At 35.7% G+C, this 15,659-nt stretch overlaps 1 protein-coding gene across 1 annotated transcript in view; it reads left to right on the top strand.

Moving 5' to 3' along the window:
- The window catches only part of LOC100645716, an 81,272-nt gene extending 69,860 nt beyond the window's left edge, over nt 1-11,412 (top strand). The window contains exon 6 of the mRNA XM_003396770.4: nt 287-11,412. Coding sequence (XP_003396818.1) covers nt 287-406 — 120 coding nt within the window. The 3' untranslated portion in view covers nt 407-11,412. The remainder of the gene's footprint in view (nt 1-286) is intronic.
- Nucleotides 11,413-15,659: the final 4,247 nt, after the last annotated feature.

Raw genomic sequence — 15,659 nt, 5'->3', positions numbered from 1 at the left:
GCATGATCCAATACAGGCATATTCAATCAACCCTTAAACAGTGTAAGCTGAGTCCTCGTGCAAGTACAAATATTTCACGTTTATATCGCTTTCTAAGATATACATTCACATATTATGTAAACTATCGTATTGCGTCGAGTTTAACAGTTTTTTTAGTCCATGCAATTTATCTAGTAACGTGGGTCATCGATGACCATCGTCACGTGTCAGCCGGTTGACGTTTCCAATCCACTAGCGATTTTTCCATAACGCTATTAACCTGTACGCGATTTTCGGATGATTTCAGGATCATTGTGCACCGTATACGGAGAAGGAGTGCTGGATCGGTAGCGGCGCTACTAGCATGTACAAAGTGCAGACACTAGTGGTGGTCGTTTTGGCGGTGCTAGCAAGGTACTTCACGTAAGCGATTAGGCGGCATTCGTAGCCAGAAAAAGGGGACGATTTCCGTGCATCACGAGCGTCGTGCTGAAACCGGGGCCCCCGTTCGTTCTCCGCTTCAGATTCGCCAGAATATTTTTTTATTTTCCGACGAGCAACCAAGAAGAGGGAAAAAGGAGGCACGCGCACGCGAGCAACGAGTGGGTCGAGAGTATTAAGAGAGGCAGCGCGAAGGAGAAAAAGGATAAAGGTAACAAAGACAAAGGGGAAGGATGTGGAGAAAGGAAAAAGGAAGGAGACGCAGGACGAGAAAAAGTTAAGGAAAGGGAATAAACCGGCTGGACACGATCAAAGAGAGGCAGGAAGAAAGTTCTCTCGCCACGTTCTCCGCACGCGAACTTCCTTGCCGCGCTCGTGCGGCAACCGTTTCTCTTTGACGGGAAACGCTCGTGGAAAACAAAGAAGAGAACGTGCTTTCGGACACTGCGACGGGCTTAATCATGCAATCAGAAGGCACGTGCGCCAAGGTGGACGTGTTCCATCGTGCTGTCACCACTGCTCTACTATTCGTAGTGCTTCGATGCTCGAGAATCGAATACATGAGCTGGATCGGTTTAAGATCGGATGCTGAATATAGACGCGCCATGTCTCGATCACGTTTTAAGTTTTTATTTGTCAAATAGCTGCTCTATTCGAGTATTGCCTCGTGCGTCGTACTAAAGGAGAGAACAGAAAGCGTGAAGCTGACGTGATTTAATAGGGGAATACAGATGAAAACGAGAGAAACTTATGAGAGACCATTGGAAGATGTCGATATGATACGTTGAATTCTATTTCGAGCTTTGCTATGAAACAGCAGTGGAAAGGAGGAAATGAAAATTACAGCAGTAACACACGAAAGACTCGATTCTTTGAAAATGTGGTCATCGAGTGTTTAATCGTAGATGGACGACGCGTAAAAGCGCTGATACTCGCCTGTTTGGCGCGGAAAAGCCTTTAGAGCTAAAAATGAAACCATTTTCTCATAGCGACGTATAGCGACGAACTGTATGAAGAAAAGGGGAATCAAACGTGGAACGCATCTGTTGGCGATAAACGTAACTCCGACTAGTCAACATTTCCCATATCTGTTTTCGAAGCGCACGCCTCTCGAAAGAAACCAGTATATCCTAGATCTTTCTAACGAATACTAGATGTGATTGCTTCGAGTAAGAACGAGTAGAAGGTTCGCGCCGAGGATCGGATACTTCAGAAGAACTCCAATTTCACGAGCAGCTTGATGAAGCTGTGGGAAATCAAGCGGAAATATTGGAGCAAAAAAAGTGTGGATCTTCGGTCCATCGAAAGACCGGTATAATCATTCGAATCTAACGTTTGTTTGAAATATGATAATTCGAAAAGTGTATCCAATTAATTGATTTTTCTGACCGTTTATTTTCTATGTCAATAGCTGCGACGTTTTAGAGCGAACACTGCAAAATATGATTCTAAGAACCTCGCATTCATTTACTTATATTTCAATGAATCGTTAATCGATACAGATACGAGAGCAAATTACGCTAGAAATTTTACCAACAAACGTTCAACTTTATATCAAGAAATGGACGAATGAATAGACTCGAGAGAGTGAAATCACAGGTTTCTATGGGTTCAAACATCTCCAAGATTAAAACCTACGGTACTTTCGTCGCGAATAGCAGATAATAATACAATACCTACTCTCGCTGTTGGATTTACTAGGATCGTCGTTGTAGCGAAACGAGGAACAAGTATTCGAGAAATAGCATCCTTGTCCCTGCGTTCGGGTCGGGAGCCATGGGACTCAGAGGCGTCGGAGAAAATCGACAAACGAAGCTGGTATCGCTACAACGGGCTCTTCGTCTTGTCTCGCGAGGAGCGCTTGTTGCAACGAGCGTCTCGTGTACAGTGCTAAGCAAACGTTCGAGAAACGAGGTGAATTGTTGGTCATTGAAAGGAATGACGAAAATGAAGAAAAGTGAAAAGGAAGATGGAGGAGAGAAGAGGGAGGAAAGCGTGTCTTCGTTCAGCGCATAGAAAGACGAAAAATAGCACAGGAGCTTGTGAAAAGAGATTGAAGGAGGAAAGGAAGAAAAGAGGCGACGAATCGTGAGCTGATGAAAATGTGACTCGTTTTGGTTCTCGAAACGCGATTTCGAATAGTTAGAAGCAGCTTCGAATGGCTGAACGTGACAGCGGCGATCACACTGGCTGGTATCTCGGCTGCAGACGATGCGACATTTTTCATCGGTGCGACCTCGGCGAAATGCTGGTGGAACTGTGCTGTTTCAGATGCAGAACGTTCTCTAGTTGCTCGATTGCTTATGCAGTCGACACGGCGCGGGTGGCGTAATCGAAAGGCGGAAAGTGACAAGGAACTGATAGTCTGCAATTGCGTGCGGAACTATTCCTATGGAGATATTCCGGATAGATTTCCAAGGAGAACCTTGCATCCTAGAAATATCAGTAGAAGTACCAGCTGCTATTAATATGAAACCTCTGAAGAAGTAATTGTACTTCGCCAGATCCTCGCCTCCTTTCGATTATTCCCACTTTGAGGTTATTGATTCCTGTCTCTCATCAGATGATTTCTAAGATCCGTTTAAACGCTTGTTCTTTGCATATTTTTTTGATACTTCAAGATCGATCAGCAAAAGACAGTAAAGATCGTATTATTGCCTTTGTTTTTATAAAGTCATTCGACCCGTTAGCGTCGTTTGTAGAATCTATTTAACTTCAAGACAAAGAAAATTCATCATAATAAATTGGCATTATTTTGCCTTACTGGAGGATAGTTATTATCAATGTTCCTCTCGGACGCCTCTGATTTTATAGTTGGTACAGAAAATATCCTGAAGGACTGTTGTGTCGATACGAACTATCGTTATTCCCTATGCACCCGATCGAGGAGTGTATCGTGGGTCGTAAGTGAAGTGGAAAGGAAGAGGAAGAAAGGAGCGACGAAGCCTTTCAGTGGCTGGAAGAGGACGCTGTTCTTCCGCTACGTGCTTCGGCTATCGCTGTAAACAGAGGTAGATAGCGAGCCAACTGTTCGAAGGGTCGATTCTCGTGCTGAAAGGGAATTACTTCCAGCGTGGTGGCTCAGCACGAGTCTCACCAGGGGATCTTAGAGTGCTCGAATCGACTTGACGAGCTTTTGCCTACCTACTGACCGTATTTTTTACCCTCTGACCATATTTCGTTCTAGAGAACACGGTGTTAATTCTGTTGTTGAAGAAAAGAACGTGCAACGATAAGCGCTATGACTCCTTCGTTGAAGGAGGAATTAATTATTGAAGAATTTATAATTCGATGTTTATGTGCTAACAAGTTGTGTACTAGTGATAGAATATTGCGAAAAATCACTGCCTTGATCACTTAGTAGCACTGATTTTTATTAAAAGGTATCGATACGACAATGTGCTAAAAGGGAGATCCAAAATGAAAAGATGTTTCTTTTGTATTAAAAATTGATTAAACATAGACAATCACAGTTGTGAGTACCTACAAGTATAATTTGCTGTTGTGTCAATGAAGAAGAAAAAGAAGAGCAGTGGAAAATCAACATTGTGACTTATAACAATATGTGTTACGTGTTTGAATATAACACGGGCCTATACACTGAATCTCTGTTCAGAAAAGTTAAGAACAATATTACCGAGCCTGTGCCTGATTCTCAAGTATATCAAATTCCATCTGCCAACGCTTTAAAAATTTTCAATTATAGAAGAATTTACGTAATGCTACGATCACTGCCCACGTTTAATCCAGGAAAATCCAGCAAAATAAACGAATCTTAAGAAGATAACGAAGCCAATCGAGAAACAAAAAACGTGATTAATTTCCGCATGTCTTACAATAAATTGTTGCTTCTCGCAACTCTTTTATATCTGCCACTACGATCAAGCTTAAGAAGAAGAAGAGAGAAAGAAGAAGAGGCTGAAACGCTTCTTACAAAGCGGATTGTGGGTCAGTTGCTTTAAAGCCACTTTGTCACACGCCATATTCCTTCTTGGCAAAAAAGAGAGAGAAACGGTTGACAAGATAGGCGAGAAGCAGAAAAGCAATAAGTGATCAGATCGATTTCGCTGTATCGGGCGATATTATATGGCTTCGATGAAAAATAGATGGTTGAAAGAGGCGGCGCAGGTGTATCGGACAACTGTATGACATTGTCTTTCCACATTAAAGATCCGTTTAAAACGGTCCTCTCTCGAGAACGAGTCGTATGATCGTAAAACACAGAGAATACGTTTCCCGAGAGAATTGTTTAACTTAATTTCAAATAACGTGTCTTCTACTGCCTGAAACTTGAACGTAGAGAAGACACGTAGCTCTGTTCTGTATCAATCATACGACGTTTTAAATCTAAAACGCGGAAGAAGAGAAAGAGCGATGGAATCGTTCAAAATTATACGCTGTAGCGATCCGTGGAAATTAATGGAAGCGGCAAAAAGAGAAATGAGATCTCGCCGATTCGAGAAGGAAAATTATTACTCTTTTACAAATTTCCTCGTCAACGATGAGGAAGCAGCGAATATATAGTATGTACGCAGAATGTTCTGAATGATTGGGAAAGGCCGGACACGAACGTGGTGTAATGGAAAAGAGGAGAAGAAATGGATCGGGTGTCAGCTGCTTCGACCAGGTCTGATTTTCGTGCACGTACCATTTTCCTGGTTCGACTCGAAACGCGCTCTAAATAGCAAGCGAAACGCGGACTCGAGAAAAATCACTTTCATCGTCGCACGCGACACGTGACCACGTCCACGGAAAAATCACGGACGAACGAGAATTCCGCTCTTTTGCTACGTGTCGTTTCTATCTTAAACGGGTCCTAAACCTGGAACGTGGTTACAGTTTGGGAAACGTCCACGATAGATAACCGTGTACGTGTATTATACCAGACGATTTCTTGCTTATTTCGAACGAAATATCGATCGTGTATTATTTCGATAATCGTTTAGAGCAACCTGTTCGTGGAAAGGTTCCGTAGTATAAAATGGGGAAATTGATCCTTTCTGAAACTTTTATTTTCCAATCGTTTTTCTATACATTGAGAATTAATTCGAATTTATTTTTGAAAACAGCCGATGATTAACTGTTTGTCACATATAGAACATAGAATGAAAGGTATAGGACATATATCGTGGCGTAGATAATTAATTGTGCAAACTGATATTTGCATTTGAAGTAAACAAGTAGTAAAATTGTTTGACAAATCCTTTCCATAGTCGAAATTTATACGTGTCTGACGGTTATGATTATTAATGGTTTTATATGTCAAACTGACTAATTGAACTTCTCGTATAAGCAATTTGAACGAAAGTAACGTAAAAAGAAAAAGAATTTTTGTAACCATTCATGATCTAAGAAAGTCTATACTGGTTTAACGAAAGGTAGAAGTTATTCATTCTCTGGAAGTTTTTTAGTTATTCAGCTATACTAGTGGATTTATTTTGGCTTACAAAAGAGACTGGTTGAGACAGTTTGCGGAACAGCACCAACCCTATACGTATAATTATGGTGTTCAATATTTCTTCTATTTCAATATTAGAAAGTAAAGATAGTTCGTTATATCGATTAAAATCATTCTACAAATTTTCTACTAAGTTAGCAACCTCGGTCGAAATAATTCTGTCAATAATGGTTCTTCGCTTCACATATAATAATTTTATAAATTATTATATCCCTGATATTTTTCTAGTTGTCGTGTACAATTTTTGAATATATGCGGAAAAAATGAAAAATAGAATCAGCTTACTATCATTGTTGGCAACTATGTGCTCTCAACGTTCACATTTCCGTGACACTGGTTACACGAATTGAATTCGATAGAAACCGGATTCCAGGTTCCGTCTCTCGCATCTCGCAGAGACATAGCTGATGCGTGTAATTTATGCATGCTTCCATCACGGTAAGCCTTGTGACGTATCTTGCAACGCGTGACAAATAGATCGTTGCCTTTGAAGCCAACATTGTTGATCCAACGACTCAACGTGAACTCAAATCCAAAGTCAGTCAGACGAATTGAGTAACGATAGAACCTGGTACAGGAATCCTATGTGCGACTTATCCTGTTAGTATGGACCGTACGATATCTGTTAAACGTCTTATGTATATCTCATAATCTAATTTACTTAAAGCTTTCGCTATTATGGAGGATCATTGTCGCTCTTTATGAAGTGACCTTCCTTGTGTTACGAGCACGATCCTCGTATGGTTATTCGCCGCACGATCTTCATATTTTTATCGAGAATGATAGAAAATGTTCGAGTTGTACGATACAAAATATAATTATCTAGTCCTTTGAATAATTAAAAATTATGAACATGAACATTATCGATGAATGATATAATATTCACTATAAACAATTGTGACGAGAATACGGACGTACTTCCGTATGCGTCAATGATAATTAAAGAATGAAATTTAGTGCATTTTAGTCGCAAAAGATAAACTATTAGGATTTTAAGGTAAATGAAATTTTTAGAAAAAAATTATTTCGTGGCTAATTAGATAATTTAAATAGGTAAATAGGTGTTGGCATTTATAGCGAAAGGGTTAATGAAGAAGATATGATTCCACTCGAAAATGTTTAGAACATTTATTTCGTAGGTTAACAAGCAGGTTTTTCAGAAAAGATGCGTCACTTTAATGTTGAACACATAGTAATTTAATTTTTTCCGATGAAACTTAATTTTTCATAATTCTTCAGAAGGTTCACAGCCGAAACGTTGTTTTCCTTCTTTGCTATGTCAGTATAAACGACTTGCTCGTTTCTTCGTCCAGGATAATTCGACTTGTTATTGATTGCTTTTTGAGCGAAAAAACTCTATTAGTGATAATTTATCTTCCTCTTATCCTTAACGACAATTGCTTTATTTTTCTTCCACGGTTACTCAAATTAACATTATTTCAAGAGTATTTAGAATATTCATGTTTATTGACGTGATTATTAGCGGATGTGTCTGCCCCGAATTTGAAAAGAGATTATGTTACTTAATTTCGAATCAAAAAGTTGAAGCTCTTACAATTTAATTAAGGCTTCCGCATGCAAATCCTACCCTTTTGGGAACAGTATCCTGACGTTTAACATTGAAGCTAGTTTCATTTGAGATCAAGAGACACACTGGAATTGTATCGTCCCTTTATACAGTTCGTGAAAGTTTCGCTTTTGCTTGAACGACGGCGTTGCCGTTCCACGGTGATATTCGACTCGAGTAGAAATAGCCAAGAAACTTCTATGGAAAAATTGTAATAAATGTTTCTTGTGTCACAGTACCAGTAGCCCATAATTTTTATAATTTGGAAAGTTACTTTATATTTTTTCTTAAGTTTCTTTTTCTACTAGACCATTAATTTTTGCAGAATTTGCGAGGTCAAAGTTAACTTTTAATGACGTGCAGTTCGGCATCTGTGACAAAGTTGTGACCAAGCTACGCGGCAAAGAAAGGTGGAATCCAATATTTGTTGTTTGTGTCAATAGAAAGATAGAGGTGGAGACTGCAGTAAGGGGAAATGTTTCATGTAAATAATCTCCTTGTATACATGTGCAAATAATGCTACCAGTTTCGAAGAGATACTTCAAATATAAACATCTGCACGAACGTGAAATGGCGAATATTAATTGAACATATGGGTGATACGAGTGATCGAAGAATATTTCGTATTATTAGTCGGATGTGAAGTAGCATAATATCGAAAGATATCATAATTTAGAAGCGTATCCGATTTTAAATTATTTTACATTGTTCATCCAAATATACGAAGTTATATCGAAATTTTAGTACACGATTTTCTATTAATTATTCATCGCGTCAGATTTCTATTTTAATTTGACAATTTTCAACCCTTCTATATTTAAAATTAGGAAACTATATAAAATAATCGAATAAAATATTCAAGAGTGAACATTCCTACTAAAACCGGGTGTTATTATATTAAACGTTCGAAATGTATAAAACAATCAAATAAGATTTCCACTCGATAGCTATTAGTTTAAAAACAGAAATTATAAAATATAATTTAGTCCCTTGATTCACGTCCGTATTTATTTAATCGTATTTACTCAAAGCTTTCGTGAAAGGAAAAATCAAAGCCTGCGAGCTTGAATAGGTAGATACGCAAAGAGAGACAAGAACATGGCAGCTGGCCTTTCATCGAGTCAAAGTTGTAATTTAGTATCCACATTCGTGGACATAGCAGCGTAATTACCGCGGTGGTTAATTGACGCAGGCAATGCGTGGCTGCTCATCATACGAACGGCGCCATAACATCGAATCCCTGTGGTTTCATCGGGACTCATTTTTGCGGTCACCCTGTTATTCCTCATTAAACCTGTTCAAGCCCTTCTCTCTAGCATAATCGATGCTAGATCGATCCATGGAACATTTAACGAACTTCTGTTCATTAGTGCTTCAAGTGTATCTGTATTTCGTAATTTTCTTCTACTTTTGTTCTACGATAGTAGAATTTTGGAAAGGATTTGTTCAAACTAAAAGGATAAAAATATAGTATAAGTGTGAAGTATATAAATTTTATACTTTTAAGACTAGACTGCAGATGGTTATGCATTTATTGGGAAATTAAAATACGTAAAAATGAAAGAAATTCAAAGTAAAGTACTATTATAAAGTATTATATACTTTGTAAGTGTTATTTTATAAATATAGTAATTTATAATTCGATTCGATTAGAGAGCTAAATGAATCTGTAGCTTTTACTTCTTTGGTCGTGTTGAGGAAAATATAAATTTGTATAAACATTTGCAGTCCGTTTATAAATTACTATTATTCTAGTCACGATATTGAACACAATAATTTAAATGTAATAGATTCGTTTTTCAAGGAAGCTAGTTATTGGTAATAGTAATTGAGAAAAAGAACTATTTGTGACTGGGTCTTTTTTTTAATTGGAAAAGATCGTCATATACGAAATTATTTATATTATTAGCATGTGAAGAAATTATTTAAAATTATTTATTACATTTGTGTGGTTTCGTTTCGCAGTACTCGGTTTTTCTACGAATAAAAAGGACGCTTTCCCATTTTTTGCAACATAACGATCACGTTTATCGACAGAATTATCGAGTAATTATTCGATAATTAAAACGTATCGGGTGCCTTCATTTATTTATTGGCTTAAATTTTTCATGTAAAACTGCTAGTCAGGTATTTGTCAGATTTGTATAAATCATTTTAGAAAATGTTTTATTATTAAAATAAATTTATTAATTAGTGATTATAATTTTTATCATTACGTACGAAGGAATACAAGTAAAGACACTCACTGTCTTCAATATTTTCACGACTTGAAATCCAATAACGAATTGCTTAATATCGGCATTAAGTATTTCCCACCGAATTCTCGTGTTAATCGAAGAGAGATGATATATTCACTATATGGACTTTAGCGGTAATACTATATTCGTTGAGTCATGATTTTTTAATACGCTACATGGTACAACCATACGCAATGTTAATTATTATATCATAACTTTGTTATATTTATGGAAAAGACATTCGCCTATCGTTAACCTGTTAATCAAGACTAGTAAGTTAAGTTGTCATTGCATCATACTTGCATAGCCATTCTTTTTGTAATATTATTATAATAACGTTGTATCATTTTTACATTTTTCACAAAATTATATATTATCACCTAATGTGTGGTAAATTATAATTTTCTTTTATTTCTGTCCGTAAGTCACACGCCTAATAATGTCCTTAAGATGGAAAAAAGAACGTTTTAATTAAAAAATAAAATCTACATTTGGTAATTACTATTATTTATGTTTAAAGATTGTTGACTTGTTTTAATAAATATACTACATATAAAATTAGCATAAATAACATTTTTTATATAGTTAACGTTTAATGACGTTAATTTATGTAAAAGTAGCAAGTGATTTATGGGCAAAAATAATTCTTCAATTAACACGTTAACGTTAACACACACTTGGAGCGATCAATTACGAATCAATTACGAGGTAACAATAATCGACGTACGCGAACATGTCAAACTAAAGGGAAGAAACGATATGTAAGAAACGACAAGAAAAAGCATACATTTCGCGAAACATTCTGTGGTCAGCAATTAATCATGTGGAAATACAAAGTAATCCAAAAGCTTCGTTCGCTGTTCTCGCGTATCAAACTTGGACGAGTTGAGAATGCGCGCAAACAGCTTTCCACGGAATTGTATCCGAAGCTTTAACGACTAGTTTAAATAATGCGATTCGTGGTTTCTCGAACGGGAAGAACGATCCTTGCACTTTTCCTATTCGAATTGATTTTTCGCGAGAAACCCTTCTTCGATTAATTTATTCTCATCGCCTATTTATTGCTTTTTATTCTACCGTGCCACTGAATTGGAGAATTAGGATTTACTTGTAAAATATCCAAATAATATTTCGTTATAATTATCGTACTTCTGGGGTGAAAACATAACATAAGTGGAAATATAACATTTAATTTTCTATTTCTTCGTTTTCTTTATGTGGAACCGTATGTTTGACTGACACGAAAATATTAGCACGACCGGAGGGACTAGCAGAAGTGTTACGCGTTCACAGAAGGTTGTTGTAAGTTAGGGGTAAAAAGTGACAGAACCTAGATCCCCACGCTATCACGCATATGTGTCAGGTACAGCATGTGAAATTCATGATTTTTGCATAGCTCAAAATTTTCGAGCCTCGGATAATATATATATACACACACATACGTAGTCCATGTGTCGATTAGCACTCCTTTGACTCGATATAATTATCGTAGTCACCTTTGCATTAATCAGCCCCCCAAAAGCAATATTCCACCTTTATTTCTACTAAAAATGTATTAAATAATTTGTGTATAAAAGCTCTTAAAATCTTAAAAAAAGAAATAGAAAAGTAATCTGGAATAATGTTACTCTATTAGTACATTACTATGATTTTCGGTATTATCCAAAAGGAAGAAAAATTGTTTCCTACTTTTGCAGAATGAAAACATGGAGCACGATAATTATCACAAACGGAAAGGAAATAAATTCTAGTCGACTACTGTCTTTAGTGGCAAGGTAGTAATAACGAAAGGGTGTTTAAGCGTCTCGGTGGGATGTTCCTCGAGTCGAGAGCGATCGCAGTTATTCTGATTATTTTTGTACCGTGTACATATTGTAGACGAAGATGATTAATTAACCGGGGCCAGGATGAAGCTTCAAAGCTTTTGTACGCCACTCGTATGTATTTCCCACTATCTTCGTCGATTTTTAAACTTAACGTTCCTTTCCATCGTCACCGTGGTCCCTTTTATAAACGAAGAAAAAGGAAACAATGAGATCGCGGACGATACGATCGATACTCGTCTCGCGATAAAACGAGTCCTGGTCGTAGTTACGTTATTATTTAGTCATGATAGTCGTGCTCGACCCATTATTATTATTATTATTATTATTATTATTATTATTATTATTATTATTATTATTATTATTATTATTATCATTATTATTATTATTATTATTATTATTATTATTATTATTATTATTATTATTATTATTATTATTATTATTATTATTATTATTATTATTATTATTATTATTATTATTATTATTATTATTATTATTATTGTTATTATTATTATTACTACTACTATTATTAATATTATTAATATTAATAGATTTGTACATAGAAGGTATTATATGTTGATTTTCTAATGATTTAGAATTAATAGAGAAAAAGGGGAAAAAGCGAAGAATGGTGTTGTATGTCTTCGATAATTTTGTAACTTAGAGAAGTTAGTAGCGTTGAAAAAGTTGGTGAGACCAACATGCGTGAGAATGGAAGAGTAACTAATAATAAGTAAATCGTTGTTAATTGTACTGAAGTGAATTGATCTGATAACGTTGAAAAAGTATTTTTGTTCGAAGAATAATATGTAATCGATTAGGTTGAATGTAAACCCGCTTGTATATATCGATTGTAACTGACCTATCATATGGTGTATGTTGTGATTCGGAAACTTGGGGTTGGAGTCCTACGAGTATTATTTTAATTCACGCGTGATGCTTAGCATGAATTATATTTTTGATATGGAATATATTTATTAATTTCTATCAATTGGCATTGCGGAGTTTATTTCTTCTCTCAACTTTCATATTTGCTAATATTTATTACTTTTTATTTAAATAAAGAATTTCTTTGAAGATACAAGTATATTTATTATATGTGTTTAATCAAAACCAATATATCATTTATCACGCATATAAACATACACGTACGTTCATAATTCTTTACGTACATATTATCCCAGAACCTATATGTTTCCCTAATGATAACGCCACTGAAATTTCCATTCGTTTGTTAAAGATAAGTTCGTTCATTTAAGAAGCAGCTGCCTGATTGCAGTGGATCTATAACTTATGCCAATATTTGAACGGTTTTAAGTCTTTTTGTATACTTTGTATATCGTTCTTGATCGAAGGAAAAAAGATATACGAGGACTTGTTCTCGAGAGATGCATCCATATATCGTATAATAAAATGTTTACTGTGTAAAGTCGTTTCAATGTGTGTACACTAAGCCGGAAGTCTATTTTTGAAGATCATCTAGTATGTAGCCACGAGAAAACTCAGTTTTGTTTACAAGGTATAAGTCTTGATAAAATGAACGTCTGTCTACCAAGGATGTGTACGCAGCTCCTTAAAAAAGCTAATAGATGCTCATTTACAAGATAGTTTCACGTAAGTATATACATATACAGTACGCTTCATTATTAAAAGACGAAGGACCATACGTTAAGTATTTATCGTTATAGTTACGTGTGAAAAATATGTATGTGAACGAACTCGGTTGTTTTGAGAGAAAACGATTGCATTGTTTTGAAAAATAATAAATAAGTTTCAATGTAAAATAAAATGTAGCAAAACGATTTCTACAAATGTATTTGTTGCATCATTATTCTACATTATTCTAAAGTTATTACGATCTTAAAAAAAATATAAAAATTACGGATTATATGGCCACGTTCTTTCGAAATATCGAATTCATTTTCGAGTTAAGGAACAAAGGGCGCGCACAGTTCGAAACGACATACAGAATAATAGGGGTGGATTTGTTGAATGACTGGCTGGTATTGAGTGTGTAAAATTTCTGAAAAGTTCAATTAACCGGAAATACGTGCGTATATTTTCAAAACTTGAATTATAGACCCTGGACGAAAAATTGCGTGTGAATTCGAGCGAAGAGTTCATGGTCTCGCCAACTTATTCGTATTTAATTTTCGCTAGTCCAGTACATGTATATAATAGCGCACTGGATTATGCGAATACAGAGAAAATATCGAGGAGAATGCGTTAATATCGCGATATATCGTTCGTAGACATTTATTGCTAATTATTATTTGTCTGATAGATGTCTAAGAATGATTATGGTTTGTAAAGAGAGATGACAGGGAATGTCGTTATTTGTATTATTATAAATATATGAAATTTTTTCGATATCGTCGTAGCCTATCGTGGAATAAATTTTTCTTGCCGACGGTGAGTTTATCCGTGTAAAAAAAAATCGGTCGAACGTTGTCCTACAGCGATTCTGAAACAAAGGAATCGAGCGGTGCGTGGCTGTGAAATCTGGTGGCTAAAGAGATTCGGTTAATTGATAAAATATCCTATGTTAGCAAATATTATTAGATCAATTAAAATTCAGGTATAAAAATTGGTTAATATTGACGCACATAAGACTGACGAGGTCAACGTTGTATCTAATATGGAATATTGAAAAGACGTTCGTACGATGAAGAATGGGATAATGGGGAAAAGTGTAAAAAAATATAATTAATGGTGCTGATTTAAAATGTTCGTTTAAAATTAACGCATTGGCGGTAAATAATTTTATGAAGATCCTAAAATACAAGGCTAGCTAAAATAAGGCATTTCAAGATTTACTTTCGAATGACGTTATCAACCCTTGAACTGGACTCTATATTTTATTTCATTCAGTTTTTTGCAGTTTTCAATATTCTTTGACATTATAATTTAATTTCAAACAATTTTTAATTTAAATAAAGAACTTTTTATTTAATTTAAGAATACATCTACGTTGGTAAACTATTGGTTACAAGGATATAAAAATATAATATTGAAATCACAAAGAACTTTTAAAAATAGGTTACTCGATATAAATCAATCGAGATAGAATGTGAAATGCTACTCAAACCTTAAAGGTTGATTTAAATACAAGAACTCCTTCTTTACTGAAAGTCGCTGATAACTGGCCTGCCTGGCATTATTTTGCTCGTCTACTACGCCTGTAGTCGTTAAATTAGAAAATTAATTGGCTCTTTAAAAATCGTCTTGTAAGATCACTCGATCTTTCCTTCCTGTCTCGATACACACTGTACTCCAGATAATCTTTTTCTTTTTCTACTTCTCTGTAATTTTCGAATATACGGTGCATGAGAGTTGGAACGTTAGTTACGGGACTTCAGAATCGAACGAGTTAAAGGAGATAATAACCAAGTATTGAACGCTGGAGGATCGCTGACAACAGATCCTAAAGTAAGAGAAATGTACATGAAAATCTCGAATAAGCGGAGAACTTAATTCCGCAATGTATAGAAACTATTTATCGTATGCGTTAACTGTGCACCAATTATATTTACGATCGTTGATACGGATTCGTTTTTGCTAACGAACGTATCCTTACTAGTGTTCGCGCGTGAGAATGTATAATAAGCATGTACGAGCGTGTCCTCTGTATTTATAGGAAAAGGATGATAGCTAGTAGCGAAGGAAGAGATAAATCGTACATGTGCGTCGTTAAAGTCGTTCGTATTTTCAGCACTGAAGTGTATTATCGTTCGCGAACTTCAAGTCTGTACATTTTATTTGCGTCGTCGTTGTTTTTGAGAGAGAGTGAGAGAGAGAGATAGCAAGCATATGAAATGAGAAAGAAAGAATGAACTGCGTGGCGCATCGCGAGTATTTCGTCTGAAGAAATGTAGGATCAGACATGACAAATAAAGAGAATCGAGAGTCGATTGTAGTTTGTGTGTGTCCAAGAAACAACAGTATGATAATGGAAAAGAATATTTATTTGTAAAATAATCGAAAGAGAGAGAGAGAGAGAGCCCTGTAAATAAATCTCGTTTACGAACTGGGAAGTTTGGGACGGAATGTAAGATAACTTAATACATTCGAAATAAAAATCAATTATTTTTCTTTAATCGTGTGATACTGTTCTTTATACCTGTTGCACCGACTTAAATTTTGCATTTCCGAAC

The sequence above is a fragment of the Bombus terrestris genome, chromosome 7, assembly GCF_910591885.1.
Source record: "Bombus terrestris chromosome 7, iyBomTerr1.2, whole genome shotgun sequence".
Lineage (NCBI taxonomy): Eukaryota > Metazoa > Arthropoda > Insecta > Hymenoptera > Apidae > Bombus > Bombus terrestris.
The sequence above is the reverse complement of the archived record's forward strand: the minus strand, read 5'-3'. Positions and strand labels throughout refer to the sequence as shown.